We start from the raw sequence: 15,396 nt of genomic DNA, 5'->3' as shown, positions 1-15,396 counted from the left end.
TCCTCTTTTAGGTGGCAGTACCATTTGTTCTTCTTTCTCATAAGGCTTTTGAAGCCATAATTGGGAGCTACAAGATGAACACAGATGTCAAAGCAAGATGAAAATGGAGTCAGTACGTCTAGTAATTGAGGAGGATTAGCTAAACATTTTAAGTATTTTTTGCATTCATCTCTTTGTGGGGGGGGAAAGCAATTCACCTTTTTCTCCAAGGAGAGGGCTTCTTTTAGTGCACTGAAACAGATGTTCCTTGGCAAGACCACAGGACTTCAGAGGTGAAGAGTGACCAGTGCCCACCCTTAGGATATTTAGTTTTCTGTAAAACAAAATGTTATTGATCTCTGGCATCTCCTTCTCTGCCCCCATCCCCACCCGTGTCAGAGAGCCGTTCCTGATCATCAAGGGTGTTTAAATAGAGGAAAAAACATGGAGCAGAGCTCCTGTCCCAAGAAAGCCTGATGTCACGTCGCATTCCGCACCCACAGCCTTTTACCTCTTCTCCCGTCTCTTCCTGGGTCCCAGATGGGCCCTTGTTGTTCTGCAGTGTTCACATTGCTTTGTTGTTTCTGTTGTTCACTTGCCATCATTATGGTCACCATGTGAGTTGTTGGGTGAGCTCGGCTGGCTTTTCCTTGCATTCGTTCCTAGAAGTCTTTCTGAGCTACTCACAACAGCTCACTGTCACCATTTCAATGGTGTCCTGGGCCACCATGTTTTTAGCCATTCCCCGTATGCAAAGAGCTGTGGTGTGGTGGAAGATGTTGATGTAGATGAGTAAAATATGCCATGACCCGGTATGAGGGCACAGGAGAGAAGAAAGAAGCCTGGCCTCATAGAGGGGGCCCTCGCCATGTCAAGGCCCAGCTCCTTTCTGTCACTGGCCTCCTGCTGCTCTCCTTTGCTCGTCTGACCTGTTTCTGTCTCTGCCACTTTAAGGTGAAGTGTAGAAAGAATCTTAGTAAACATTTTTTAAAGCAACATGTGCATGCCAGGCACCAGGCTAAGTGTGAGGGATGCAAAGAACAGTAAAAGGCATTCTGTGCTCTCCAGAGTTCACATTCTAATGGGGAGACAACAAGCAACCAGCTATGTACAGTCAGGCCATATCTAGGCTAAATGGGAGATCATCAGCAGAAGGAGAGCACCAGAATGAAGGGTGTCAGAAAGAGCTTCCTGTAGAAGGTGAAATTTCAACTGAGACTTGAAGGAAACCAGGAGGGGGAATGAGGAAAAAGAGTGTTCCAGGCATGGTGGGCAGCCAGCCAGAGGAAATGCCCAGGCTCAGGACATGGGGGAACAGCCAGGAGGCCAGGCTCACTGAGTCCCAGAGTACCTTGAGGGGAGGAGGCAGGAGGTGTAAGAAGACTGGGGGGCTTTGAACATCAGAGAATTTTGTATTTGACCGTGGAGGCAGTAGGCAGCCACTGGAGTTTATTGAGCTGGGGAGTGGAGAGGGGTGACATGTTCAGAGCTTCACTTAAAGAAAATCACTTGGCGGCTGAATGGAGGATGGATTGGAGCGGGGAATGACCTGTGGCAAGCAGACCCACCTGCAGGCTATTGTAGTGACCCAGGCATGAGATGATGAGGTTCTGAACCACAGTGGTGATAGTGTCAGAAGAGGGTGTATTTGAAAAATGTTAGGAAGGTAAAACGGGTCTTGGCATATGGAGGAGGGGGTGGTGGTGAGAGAGAGTGAGGAGTCCAGGATGACTCCTAGGTTGTGAACCTGAGGGACTGGAAGGGTGGTGGAAAGTTAGAAAGAGGAGAAAGTTTGGGAGTAAAGAGGAGGTCAGTTTTGGACATGTTGAGTTTAAGATGCGTGTTGGACAAGCCATTCCCCAGTTGAGAAATGGTCAAAGGATATGAACAGGCAGTTTTCAGAGGAAGAAATTAAAGCCATCTATAGGCAAATGAAATCACTACTGATTAGAGAAATGCAAATCAAAACAACTCTTAGATACCACATCTCTCCTGTCAGATTGGCTAAAATAACAAAACAGGAAAATGATAAATGCTGGAAAGGATGTGGAGAGATTGGAACATTGTTACATTGCTGGTGGAGTTGTGAGCTGATCCAGCCATTTTGGAGAGCAATTTGGAACTATGCCCAAAGGGCTATAAAAATGTTCATACCCTTTGACCCAGCATTACCAATTCTAGGGTTGTATCCCAAAGAAATCACACAAGCGGGAAAAGGACCCATATGTACAAGGATATTTATAGCGGCTCTTTTTGTGGTAGCCAAGAATTGGAAATCAAAGGGATGCCCATCAATTGGGGAATGGCTGAACAAGCTGTGGTATATGAAGGTAATGGAATACTATTGTGCCATAAGAAATGGGGATGATACAGACTTCATAACAACCTGGAAAAACCTACACGACATAATGCTGAGTGAGCAGAGCAGAGCCAGGAAAACATTGTACACAACCACAGATACATGGATTCCGTGAGGACCAACCCTGACAGACTTCGCTCTTCTCAGCAACGTAAGGTACAAGGACAACTCCAGGGGACTCACGATGGAGAATGCTATCTTCATCCAGAGAAAGAACTGTGAAGTTTGAATACAGATTGAGGCGCACTACATGCTCACCGTTTTTGCTTCTCAAAAAAAAAAAAAAGATGCGTGTTGGACATCCAGGTCACATTGTTTGAAAGGCAGTTGGAAATGTGAGGCCAGAGGTCAGCAGAGAGGTTGGGGCAGGATAAACAGACTTGAGAATCATCAGCACAGAGAATGATAATTGTATCCATGGATGCCGATGAGCTCTCCAAGCAAAACTGTGTATAGGGAGAAGAGAAGAGGGCACAGGATAGAGCCCTGTGGTTAGAGGACATGATCTGGAAGAGGATCCACAAAGGAGAATGAGGAGATGTGGTTAGAGAGGTAGAGGGAGAACTGGGGGGGTGTGTTCTGAGCACCTAGAGAGAAGAGCAGATTAGAGGAGAGGATTAGGTCAGTGTCACAGGTTATCCCAGTTTCCTACTTTTTATTACTTTGGTTCAATCATTCAGTCACGTTTGACTCTTCATGACTCAATGGACCAGAGCACCCCAGGCCCTTCTATCCTTCACTGTCTTCCCCAAGTCCAAGCTCACGTCTCCTGCTTCCATGATAATATCTATCCAAATCGTCTTCTGCCATCCCCTTCTCCTTTGCCTTCAATCTTTCCCAGCATCAAGGTCTTTTCCATTGAGTCCTATCTTCTCATTATGTGGTAAAAGGACTTAAGCTTCAGCTTTAGTATTTGACCTTCCAGTGAATAGTCTGAATTAATTTCTTTAGGTATTGACTGATCTGACCTCCTTGCTGTCCAAGAGATTCTCAAAAGTCTCCTTCAGCACCACGATTTGAAAGCATTGATTCTGCGGTGCTCAACTTTCCCCACAGTCAAACTCCCACAGCCATACATTGCTACTGGAAAAAGCATAGCTTTGACTATGCAGATCTTTGTTGACAAGATGATGTCTCAGCTTTTTAGATTTGCCATCCAGATTTGCCTTCTTCCCAAGGAGCAAGCGTCTTACAATTCAATGGCTGAAGTCACTGTCTGCAGTGATCTTTGAGCTTAACAATGTAAACTCTCACGCTGGTTCCATTTCTTCTCCCTCTCTTTGGCCAGGAAGGGATAAGACCAGTTGACAGGATGTTAGTTTTTTTAATGTTAAGCTTCAAAGCCAGCTTTTACATTCCACTCTTTCACCCTCATCAAGAGGCTTCTAAATTCTTTTTCACTGTCTGCCATCAGAGTGATATCACCTGCATATCTGAAATTGTTCATATTTCTCCTAGCAACCTTAATTTTTGATTCATCCTTGATTTTACGTGATGTACTCTGCATATAAGTTAAATAAAATGACAGTATCCAGCCTTGTCACACTCCTTTTCCAATCTTAAACCTATCAGTTGTTGCATGTTCAGTCCTAACTGTTGCTTCCTGAGCCACATAAATACTTCTCAGGAGACAAGTAAGGTGATCTGGTCCTCTCATCTCTTTGAGAATTTGTCACATTTTGTTGTGATCCACACAGTCAAAGACTTTAGTGTAGTCAGTGAGGCAGAAGTAGATGTTTTTCTTGAACTCCCCTGCATTCTCTGTAATCCAGGGAATGTTGGCAATTTGGTCCTCTGCCTCTTTGAAAACCAACCTGCTATTCTAGTAATTCTCTGGTCACATATTGCTTAAGGCTAGCTTTTTGAATCTTCAGGATAACCCTGCTGGCATGTGAAATGAGCACAGTTGTTCATTCATTTGAACATTCTTTGCCATTGTTCAGTAATTCAAATATTCTTTGGTGTTGCCCTTCTTTAGGGTTAGCATGCAAACTGATCTTTTCCAATCCAATGGCCACTGTTGAGTTTTCCACATGTGCTGGTGTATTGTGCAGCAATTTAACAGCATCCTCTTCTAGGATTTAAATAGCTCAGGTGGCATTCTCTCACCTCCACTGGCCTTATTGTTAGCAATGTCCTAAGGCCCACTTGAGTTCATTCTCCAGTATGTCTCTGCTCTAGGTCAGTAACTGTACCATTGTGCTTATCAGTGATGTTAAGATCTTTCTTGTAGAGAGGCTGAGCCAGGATGGTAGAGTAAAGGCAGGAACTCTCCTGAGCTCTCCCCCAAACCCCTCCAAATATCTTTAAATAGTGACTCTTTAACAAATTCTAGAACAGCAGAACCCACAAAAAGATGGAGTGAAACAATTTTCTAGCCCAAGACAACTTAGGAGGTCGGCAGGAAAGGTCTGTTACACCAGGGTGAGAGAGGTGCACACTCCAACACAGACTGGGCCCCAGCAACCAGGAGCAGGCCTCAAAGCAACTGAATTAGTGGCAACTGCGCTGGTTTCCAGATCTCTCAGCCCACAAATGGTAAAGGGATTGGACAGTAGTATATCTCAGAAGGAGATATACAGGGGTCCCTTTGCTGGCACCAGGGACAGGACTCTGTTGTATTGCCTATATTTGGATGTGGGTTGCAGTCCTGGGTCTTAGTCCCAGTGCAATGAGGAGCACTAGCACAGCAGAGCTTGTTGCTACAGGGGAGCAGGGACGTTGATCATAATACCAGGGTTGAAAAGAGTGCTTGTGGTCACTCACAAACCAGTGCACAGTACAGGAGAGCAGTAAACACACCTCTCACTAGATCATGCCACCTTAGAAGAGCCAAAAACTTACAGGTCCTCAGAATTAGTTCTGAAAACAGCTGCACAAAGTGCTTGAGACAGTGCCCCCTCCACTTGGGAAGCAGAGCTCCACTTTAGCATAGATTTAAAAGACAAGAAATAGCCTCAAAAATGAGCAAACAGCAGAAAAATTCTGACCATAGAGAGTATGATGACAAGGAAGATCAAAATGCGTATTCAGAAACCTGTATGTGAGTCAAGAAGATAACAAAGTCAAAATTCTTGCATCCAAAGCCTCAAAGCAAAATATGAATTGGTCTCAGGTCATGGAAGAGCTCAAAAAGGATTTTAAAAATCAAGTAAGAAAGATAGAGGAAAAATTGGGAAATGATAGTGATTACAAGAAAATCATGAAGGAAGAGTCAGCTGCTTGGTAAAGGAGGCACAAAAAAAATAGCTGAAGAAAAAACACCTTCAAAAATGGAACAGACCAAATAGTAAAAGAGGCACAAAAATCCAATGAAGAGAAGAATGCCTTGAAAAGCAGAATTGGCCAAATGGAAAAGTAGGTACAAAACCTCACTGAAGAAAATAATTCTTTAAAAGTTAAAATTGGGCAAGTGGAAGTTAATGACTTTATTAGACATCAAGGAATAATCAAACAAAATCAAAAGAAAGAAAAAATAGAAGGAAATGTGAAATATCTCATCAGAAACAACTGACCTGGAATATAGTTCCAGGAGAGATAATTTAAGAATTATTGGACAACCTGAAAGTTATTATCAAAAAAAGGAGCCTACATATCATCTTTCAAGAAATTATCTAGGAAAGCTGTCTGATATTCTAGAACCAGGAAGGTAAAATAGAAATTGAAAGAATCTGCTGATTATCTCCTGAAAGAGATCCCAAAATGAAAAGTTCCAGGAATATTATAGCCGAATTCCAGATCTCTCAGATCAAAGAGAAAATACTGCAAGCAGCCAAAGAGAAACAATTCAAATATCGTGGAGCCACAATGAGGATAACACAGGAGTTAACAGCTTCTATATTAAAGGACTGGAGGACTCAGGATGTGATATTTCACAGGGAAAAAGAGCTTGGATTACAACCAAGAACAGCTAGTGAGCAAAACTGAGTGTAATCCTTCAGGGAGAAAAATGACTATTCAGTGAAATAGAGGGCTTTCAAGAATTGCTGATGAAAAGATCTGAGCTGAAGAGAAAATTTGACTTCCAAATACAAGATGCATAAGAAGTATAAAAAGGTAAACAGGAAAGAGAAATAATATGGGATTTGATAAGGTTAAACTGTTTATATTCCTACATGGGAAAATGATATTTATAATTCCTAAACACTTTCTCATAATTAGGGCAGTTAGAAAGAGTGTACATAGACAGAAAGTAGATGTGTGAGTCGAATGTGGTGATCTGATTATCTAAAAAAATAAAATTAAGGAATGAGAAAGAAGAATTCACTGGGAGAAGGAAATTATCTGACATAAAAACAGACCTGAAAGAGGTTTTACAGTGGAGGGGGAAATGGGGGAGGCAGGAATGGGAGCACATGAACCTTGGTTTCATAGGAATTGGCTGAAAGAGGGAATAACATAAACTCAGTTAGATGTAGAACTCTATCTTACTACACAAGCAAGGGCAGTTTGGAGGAGGTAAAAGTTAGAAGCAAAACACTTTTGAGAATGGAAAGGATGAAAGGAGAGAGAGAGGATAAATAGGGGGAAAATAGAATGGAGGGAAATACATAGTTCATAATGATTATTGTGAAAAAATTACAGTGAGTTTCTTTGATATCTTTTCTCAGATATGTAGAAAACTGAGCCAAATTCCTCAATTGATAAATGATCAAAGGATATGAATAGGCAGTTTTCAGATAATGTAATCAAAGCGCTCTATAATCAAATGAAAAAAATGCTGTAAATCACTATTGTTGAGAGAAGTGCAAATTGAAAGAACTCTGCCACACCTGTCAGATTGGCTAACATAACAGAAAAGGAAAATTGGAGGGGATATGGGAAAATTAAAACACTAATATTGGTTCAAGTGTTCTGGAGAAAAATTTGGAACTGTGCCCAAAGGGCTATAAAACCATGCATACCCTTTGGCCAAGCAATACTGCTACTAGGTCTCTATCCCAAAGAGATAAAAGACCAAAAGGGAAAGGACCTATGTATACAAAAAGTATTTATAGCAGCTCTTTTAGTGGTGGCAAAGAATTGAAAATTGAGAGGATGTCCATCAGTTGGAGAATGGCTAAACAAATTGTTGTATATAATGCTCAGAAAAACATGGAAAGCCTTACATGAACTGATGCAAAGTGAAGTGAGCAGAACCAGGAGAACATTGTACACAGTAACAGCAACATTGTATGATGATCTACTGTGAATAACTTAGCTATTCTCAGCAACACAGTGATCTAAGACAATTCTGTAGGACTTACAATGAGAGGTGCTCTCCATCTTCAGAGAAAGAACTGGTAGAGCCTGAATGCAGACCAAAGGTACTTTTTCTTTACTGTTTTTATTTTTCTCATTGGTTTTTTTTTTTGTTTGTGTTTTCTTTCACAGAATGACTCACATGGAACTGTGTTTTGCATTACTACACATGTATAACCTATGTCAAATTGCCTTTTTAATGAGGGAGGAGAGGAGGGAGAGAGAATTTGGGACTCAAAATTTGAGGAAAAAAACAAATGTTAAAATTGTTTTTACATGTAATTGGGAAAAAAATAAAATATTAAATAAGAAAAAAGCATCTTTCTTGTATAGCTCTTCTATATATTCTTACCACCTCTTCTTGATTTCTTCTACTTCCATTAAGTCCCTACCATTTTTGTCTTTTATCATGTCCATTTCTTCATGAAACATTCCCTGGGTATCTCTAATTTTCTTGAAGAGATTTTTTTGTCTTATTCTGTTGTTATCTCCTGTTTCTTTGCATTGCTTCTTTAAGAAGACCTTGTCCTTGCTATTCTCTGGAATTCTTCAGTAGTTGGGTATATCTTTCCCTTTTGCTTTCTTACCCTTCTTTTTCTTTGTGATGTTTTTTGTTGCTGGCTCCTGGACAGTATTGCAAATCTCTGTCCATAGTTTTTCAGGTACTCTATCTACCAGATCTAATGCCTTAAATCTATTCATCACCTCTACGTCATATTCATAAGGGATGTTATTTAAATCATACCGATATGGTCTGATGGTTTTCCCTGCTTTCTTCAATTTAAGTCTGAATTTTGCAATAAGAAGCTTATGATCTATAAGCCACAGTTAGCTTTAGGTCTTGTTTTAACTGACTGTATGGAGCTTCTCCAACCTTTGGCTGCAAAGTATATGATCAATCTGTGCCTCGCACAGGACTATATGAATGCAAACCAGTAGTAGGAAGCAAGTGAGCAGAGCATCTTGCTAGAGATTGAGTTGAAAAGGTGCAGACCTGAATTGTTTTGTGCATTTTTCTAGTTAATTTCATAATAATGTCTTGTTTGGTCCTTCATCCATCCAGCTCACGTTCATGGCATTGCATGCTGGACCTTTCGGTGGCATAGGGGCTCTTGCTGGTGCTCACGTGATTGCCAGGGATGGGGATGAGAGGTTGTAGGGTCCCTTTGTTAATAGCTTCTGATGATTTGTAAAGCTGTTTTCTAGTCATTTCTCCTTATGGTTGTGCTACCATCTACATTATGCATTCACAATTTTCAAGGAACATTCATCATTTGCCATTTATATGATCATTTACACCATTATTCAGTCTGCAGGCTTCTAGTATCTGCTTTTCATTTACTGTTACATCAATCTTTTCCATCAGGTGCATACTACCAGTTAGTTACTCCTATATACCCTTCAACTGAATAAAAATAATGTATCTTTTATTTAAAAAATTACCTCGTCTTGAGTGTGTGTTGTGTACCCACAACTTTCCTACATTGACAGTAAAAGTTCTGTTCAGTTTAGGTCTGTCTTTGCCAAGAGAGGAGCCTTCTCTGCTTTGGAAGCTTGTACTGCTTGCTGCTGCACATTGGATCCTCCTGTCTTGCTTGTAGTGTTAAGTCACACGTGTGTTTCTTAAATGTGGACTTTAGACCACCTTGAGTACAAGACTGAACATGAGAGAGGTATGTTTTGTGACAATCTGGGGAAGAAACAGCAACCTGGGTATAGACTCAATAAATATATTCTTGACCATAAACATAAATGGGCATATTTTGGAAGAATCAAGCCTTCTCCCTCAGGTCACCAGGAATTCAGATTGTTGGAAGGAACTTAGGAGAGATAACCACTTTAACATCCATTGACTTGCTCCACTGGTGCTATAACCTGGCTACCTAAGTATCAATTTAAAGACAGATTTAATTTAAAGGCCTGGGCGTCCATAGTATAGAGGAGCCCAAAGGAGGCCATCGTTCAGTTCTTCGCTGGGTCCGTGACTTTGGTTGGGAGTCACCGTCTCCACTGGTGCACGTTACAGCCTATCCACCTTTTCTCATCCTTTGCCCTTCCTGGTTGTCTCTTTCTGTAAATCCCCATAAAGGATTTGCCCAATGTTCTAGAGGCCTTCCTTGGCTTCTTTAATATGTAATGATCACCAGATCTATTTGGTGATATGACTGGCATGCCATAGTCCTTCGTTACACGGCAAGCCCACCTGCTTCTCTCTCGGCTCCTCCCGGAACACAATAGATTGTCCCTGAGTTTTGTGCTTTACTTACACTGACCATATGTCTTCCCATTGCCTGTTATCCAACTTGTAGTTTGACACCACGAGTCATAGCAATGCCGGGAAAATACTGATATTAAAAAGAGGGCCTTTTCTTTGTGAGCCTAGGCAAGTAACCAAACTCCCAGGGTCTGAGGCAGGATATTACAGGGCAAGTAGTTCCCAATATCAGTGAAATCAGACTTCTTAGCCAGACAGCCAAACAAATAATGACAAAAATTATATATGTATATATAAACACGCGTGTATACACATCTGTGTCTACACACGTACATACACAGACATCCACAGATGTTTGCATATAGGGGTACATGCACATACCCAAGCACACGTATGTTTTCACACATGCCCATCTTTATCTGTCTGTATCCATTCGGATCATTGGTTGAGGTGTGGGCTTCTCTGGCGGCAGGCAGCCTGGGATTATTGAGAGGGCCATCCTAGGCCTCTTTCGTTTCCAGAGTGTAAATTCTCACTGAGATCCTGACTCCAAATCCCGTCCTCTTTTTCCTGTCCCAGAGTCAGTGTCAGCACTTTTATCCATTTCACTTTTTTTAAAATTAAATGTATTTATTTTTAGTTTCCAATATTCACTTCCATAAGATTTTGAGTTGTAAATTTTCTCCTCACTTCCCCCACCCCAAGACAGCATGTAATTTGATATAGGCTCTACATATACATTCATATTAAATCCTTTCACATTAGTCATGTTGTAAAGAAGAATTAGAACCAATGGGAGGAACCATGAGAAAGAGGAAACAAACAAACAAAAAAAGAGAACAAATAACATGCTTCGATCTGCATTAAGACTCCGTAGTTCTCTTTCTGGATGTGGACAGCATTTTTCATCGTGAGTCTGGTGGAGTTGTCTTAGATCCTTGCATGGCTAAGAAGAGATCCATTTCACATTTTTAAAGAAGCCACAGCTCCCTCCACTTGGTTCAGGACTACTCTCAACCTTACATGTTGTTCTTTATTTTCATTTTTAGCTTTTCTCCAATTTGATTTTGGACTTCACATTTGTTCTAAGTGGTTGTTGATCTGACTACACGTGCTGACAACAGGGGTTTCTTGTAGAAATAGACCCACCGGCCTTGTAGTCAGGATGACCTGGCATCAGATCTTAGTTGTGTGATCCTGGGCAAGTCACTCACCCCCTCGGAACCTCAGCTTCCTCATCTGTAAAACAGAAGGTTGGACTCAATGGCCTCTAAGGGTCCTGGGCTCTAAACCTACAATCGTGTTCCCTAAGATACCAGAGTGTATGTGTGTGTGTGTGTGTATGTGTGTGTGTGTGTGTGTGTGTGAGATCTTGTTCGATGCTTGCTTACTGTCGCCTACCTTTTAACATGCCCCTTGAATTAAGTATTTATTATATTATGTAAGTTTCTGATTAGTCCACAAGCCTGTGGCCTTTCTTGCCCCTTAATTCCAGTTTTTTCATTGTTTTCCCATTTTTTTCACATTTTTCCATTGTTTTCTACCTTTACATTGAAGTCACTGAATATCAAGGTAGATGTTGACTTGATTAGAAGATTCTTGTGAAATTCTTCAAAACAAAATTCTCTCTGACTTTGCCTTCTGTAACAGATAAGTGCTTGTTTGTGCTTACGAACACAAGATGAGCAGGAGTCTCAGAAAGCAGCCTGTCTTGTTGTCTTCGGTGGGTGATGAAGCTGCATTCCAGCTTCTTTCTTTTCTTACCAAGTAGAATCTGTGAACTGCCCTCCATTTCCCTGAAGGTGTGTGGTTTCTCCTGATTTCATTTATAGTGTCTGTGTGAACTTCATCCAGTAGCATCACCTTGGTAGTCATGGACAGAAATCTCAAATTTAGAAAATCAGAGATTTAGATGAGAGTCTGCAGTCTGTCTACAGACTCAGTGATGCCTAGTGGTTTTGTGGTAAAATGCCAAGACAGAGCCTGGGGTCCTAGGCCTTGGTTGGTCTCCACCTTCCACACCTGGTTAGGTGTGCGCTCTTACTTTCCTACTGATATCTACCGACTCATCATCTCTTTGTGCCTCCTCACCTGTAAAATGCAGGTGATGATTCTTGTCATATATTCCTGCCAGGATCGTATGGACAAAGGCACTTTGACAACCCAGTAGCGCTCCATAGCTTCACTCCACCTGTGCTCCTGTGACCACAGTGGTGGGCTGGCCTTCCAAGGGGCAGATCAAAGCCCGGTTGCACCTCCTTCTCCTCTCTTATCTCTACCCCATGTCAGCCCAGTACCAGAGGTCTCTCTAGTGTCCTGGGACCATCCACTAGATGACTTCACGTTTCTGGGTCCTGGTAGACCAACCAGGCCGGCTGTTGGTTAGCCTTTGCTGTGTGTGCGATCCATTTCTCTGATGCTTCCTTCATGGTGCTTCTCCTCACCAATTCTTCTCTGATGATGGTTACTCTCTGCTCATGTCTCCCACCTACCCTGCCATGACGTTGGAGGACTTAGCATTCTAATTCTTCAGAGGCTGGCATTCTGTGACTTGAAGCCATCCAGAGCTGCAGCAGTACGGTTATTGTTGTACTTTTCTGTCTCTTCACTGGCAGAAGGAGTTCTTCGGAGTCCAGAAGCCATTTTGTGTTTTTGTGTTTAATAAGTCACAATGGCCAAAAAACCCCACCAACACCCCAAAGTATTGCTTTAGCCTAACTCACCTGGCCAGCCTCAGGTGATTGATTTTTTGGCCTCAGTCATTCTCCAAGACCATTTCCTAAGTTGTAGGGTGATAGCCATGTGCATGTGCACAAGAACAGCAGACTCCCCACGTATCCCCCCTGCCCCTCCATTGAACTTCCCCTGCCTAGAATTGCTGCAACAGAAAGCTTTGTGTGTGTGCTGGCTAGGAGTGGACCCACCTATCGTCACCCCCTGACTCCCCATTGTCACTTCCTTCAGCCTTCCCCTTGAGACCAGTCCAGCTCAGCGCTCGAGCTCATTTGGAATCTTTGTTCTTCACTTGACTTATTAAATAACCCAGAGAAATAGCAAACAATTCACCTAAAAGAGCCAGACTCTTAGCAGGAGCAGCCGAATTCACAAACAGAGGAATGGAGTTAATTGCTTTACCTGACCCCTTGTGGAACCCAAAGAAGAGAGAAGAGAAAAACAAAGCTTGAGATTTCTTTAAACTTGGAGGCCAACTCCTGCAAATTCCCTAGCCCGCTCCTTCAGGCTCCTGGAGACGTGGGGTCAGGGAACTGGGCGCCTGAACCCCGCTTCTGCCTCTAATCAATCACCCTTCTCCCCTGATTCACATTAGTGCTCAGAACTCTCCCATTGCCCTCTTCCTCTGGGGAGATGGATTGCACTCTTTCCAGCTGTGGACAGTAGATTTTTCAATTTTCCTTTGAGAAACAATGCTCAGATTCATCTGAGAGTTGTCGTCTCTAGCAAAATCTCCCAACTAGCAGTTTGGAGATTTTCTGCTGCTAAGGCAGTTGCTTCTCCCAGTCCTTCTCCCCCGCAGGGCCCTTCCTAAGGAGTGTGTCAGGCCCTCGTGCTTCTGGTCTGTTGAGTTTCATTGACTGGACCTGCCCAGCCCAGCTCTGGGGGCGCTGGACCCAGGGGTGTAGGGGTTAAAAGAACAGAAAACATTCAGATGTGGTTTCAGGCCCCTGGAAATAGTTTAGTCTTCGATAATCTGAATTTTGGCCACACAGAAACCACCTCCTTTCCTACAGCTATCTGTCCCTCCCCACCAAAAGCCAAATCCTCGAAGAACCAGTGTCTGGAGGATGCAAGCTAGGAACTAGAGAGAGCCGACCCTGGAGAAGACCTGGGTTTGGGTTTGGTCTCTGACACATAATGGCAAGTCCCCTGACGTCTCAGTGCCTGGGCAGCTCTTGACTCACTGCAGAGCCCTGGCTGAGCGGCATCACTTAAGGGATCTGGGCATTCTCTGGGAGCTTCTGACACTGAGATCATGAGGGCAGAGTTGGGGAGATGCTGGGACACTGGCGTGGAAGGAGCCTAGGCTGGTGATACTGCTTGCTTCTTCCACCCTACCTCATATCCTGGAAGCGTATCAGCACCCAACACTGTGCAGGGCACTTTGTCGTTCCTCAGTAAATGCTTCTTGCCTCGGCTAACTTGAGGCCAGTCTTGTACTCCGTGGTGTGAGGGCTGAAATCTGGTAGAGAGAAACTGAACAAGGTTACACTGGGATTCCTAAAGCTTAATCTTTTCCTTAAGGTATAACTTGTTTTGTGTATTTTTATTTCCTTTTGGGAATTAAACAAAAATTAATTGAAGCTGGAGGAAGATCTTATGGAAAAGGGACAGGTTGTGAATAAAATAGAGTGGCCTGATGTTCAGGGTAAACTGATAAAGTCAGTGTTGCTCTCTCTTCTGTGCCCTTAAAGCATAAGCATCCATGACTCACACAAACCCAGGCCCCGTTAGGAATAGTCTGTAGAAGGCAGTGAAGGAATATTAATAACTTATTCATATCTGTTTCATTTTGAAAGGGTCGCTTCCATTGAATAGAACAGATTTGTGGTGAGCAAAGGGACCTCTTTGTCTGTGCGGTGCTTGTAAAAACTTAATTACAGTGGAGAAGCCCGGTCGTGATGAAATTGTTTTCATAGGCTATTTAATGGAAATTGCAAAGGCCTTGGAATTATTAAATGTTCTACACATTTTAATGAAAGCATTCATTGTCCCCCACTCAGCAATCTTTGGTGGGAGGAAAGATGAACTGACTTGATCCATTTGGATTTTTTAGGTGCAAGTATTCGGACTGTATTCCGGGGAAGAATTTCATGAGACTTTTGACTGTCCTATTAAAGTAAGTATGCGGTTCCTTTTTCCTGTAGGGTCTTTACCTGGATGGACAAGAGACACATACTGATACAGGAGGAGGTTTTCCCCTTATCCCAACCTTTCATTCATGTACTGATCTTTTACTTGCCTGGTAGTTTCAAAGCTAGGAAACATACAGAACTGAACAAGATTCATGCCTGGTCCTAGGGAGAGCCTAATCTGATGGGGAAAAGAAGACCCGTAAGACACCAAAATAGGAAAGGGATTTTATCTAAGTGCTATGAAAGATAGAAACACCTGTGCCAGGGATCCGGAGGAGGAAAGCTTTCTGACTGTACTGGCTGGAGAAGACGCCGTGAAGAAGGCTTCCTGGAAGGTGGCTTTGAAGTAGAGGGAATTAAGCTGTCGCACACTATACTGGGCTAAGTGCTGGGCATGCAAAGCAGGTGAAAACACTGGCCTGCCCTCAAGGAGCTTCCACTTTCATGGAGGAGAAAACATGCAAGAATATAGGTGCAGTCTAAATGGGAAGATATCTCATGGGGAAGGTGCTAGCCTCTGGGGAGCACCGGCAGAGAGTGCCTTCAGAAGGGGGATTTGGGTGGAGTCTTAAAGGAAGCCAGAGAATCCAGGAAGCAGAATGGGGAGGGAGAATGTTCCAGACACTAAGCACAGCCAGGACAAAGACATGGTGGAGGGAGATAGAACAGCTGGAATGCCAGTGCTGCTGACCCATCAGCTGTGCAGAGGGGCCAGTTGTCAAAGGCTTATA

At 42.8% G+C, this 15,396-nt stretch overlaps 1 protein-coding gene across 2 annotated transcripts in view; it reads left to right on the top strand.

The window, feature by feature from the left end:
- Window positions 1-15,396, top strand: part of VPS41 (VPS41 subunit of HOPS complex) — a 195,271-nt gene that overhangs the window by 93,900 nt on the left and 85,975 nt on the right. For both annotated transcript variants that reach the window (XM_036738085.1, XM_036738086.1), the window contains one exon: window positions 14,587-14,649. In XM_036738085.1, the coding sequence (XP_036593980.1) occupies window positions 14,587-14,649 (63 nt within the window). The remainder of the gene's footprint in view (window positions 1-14,586; window positions 14,650-15,396) is intronic.

The sequence above is a fragment of the Trichosurus vulpecula genome, chromosome 9, assembly GCF_011100635.1.
Source record: "Trichosurus vulpecula isolate mTriVul1 chromosome 9, mTriVul1.pri, whole genome shotgun sequence".
NCBI lineage: Eukaryota > Metazoa > Chordata > Mammalia > Diprotodontia > Phalangeridae > Trichosurus > Trichosurus vulpecula.
The sequence above is the reverse complement of the archived record's forward strand: the minus strand, read 5'-3'. Positions and strand labels throughout refer to the sequence as shown.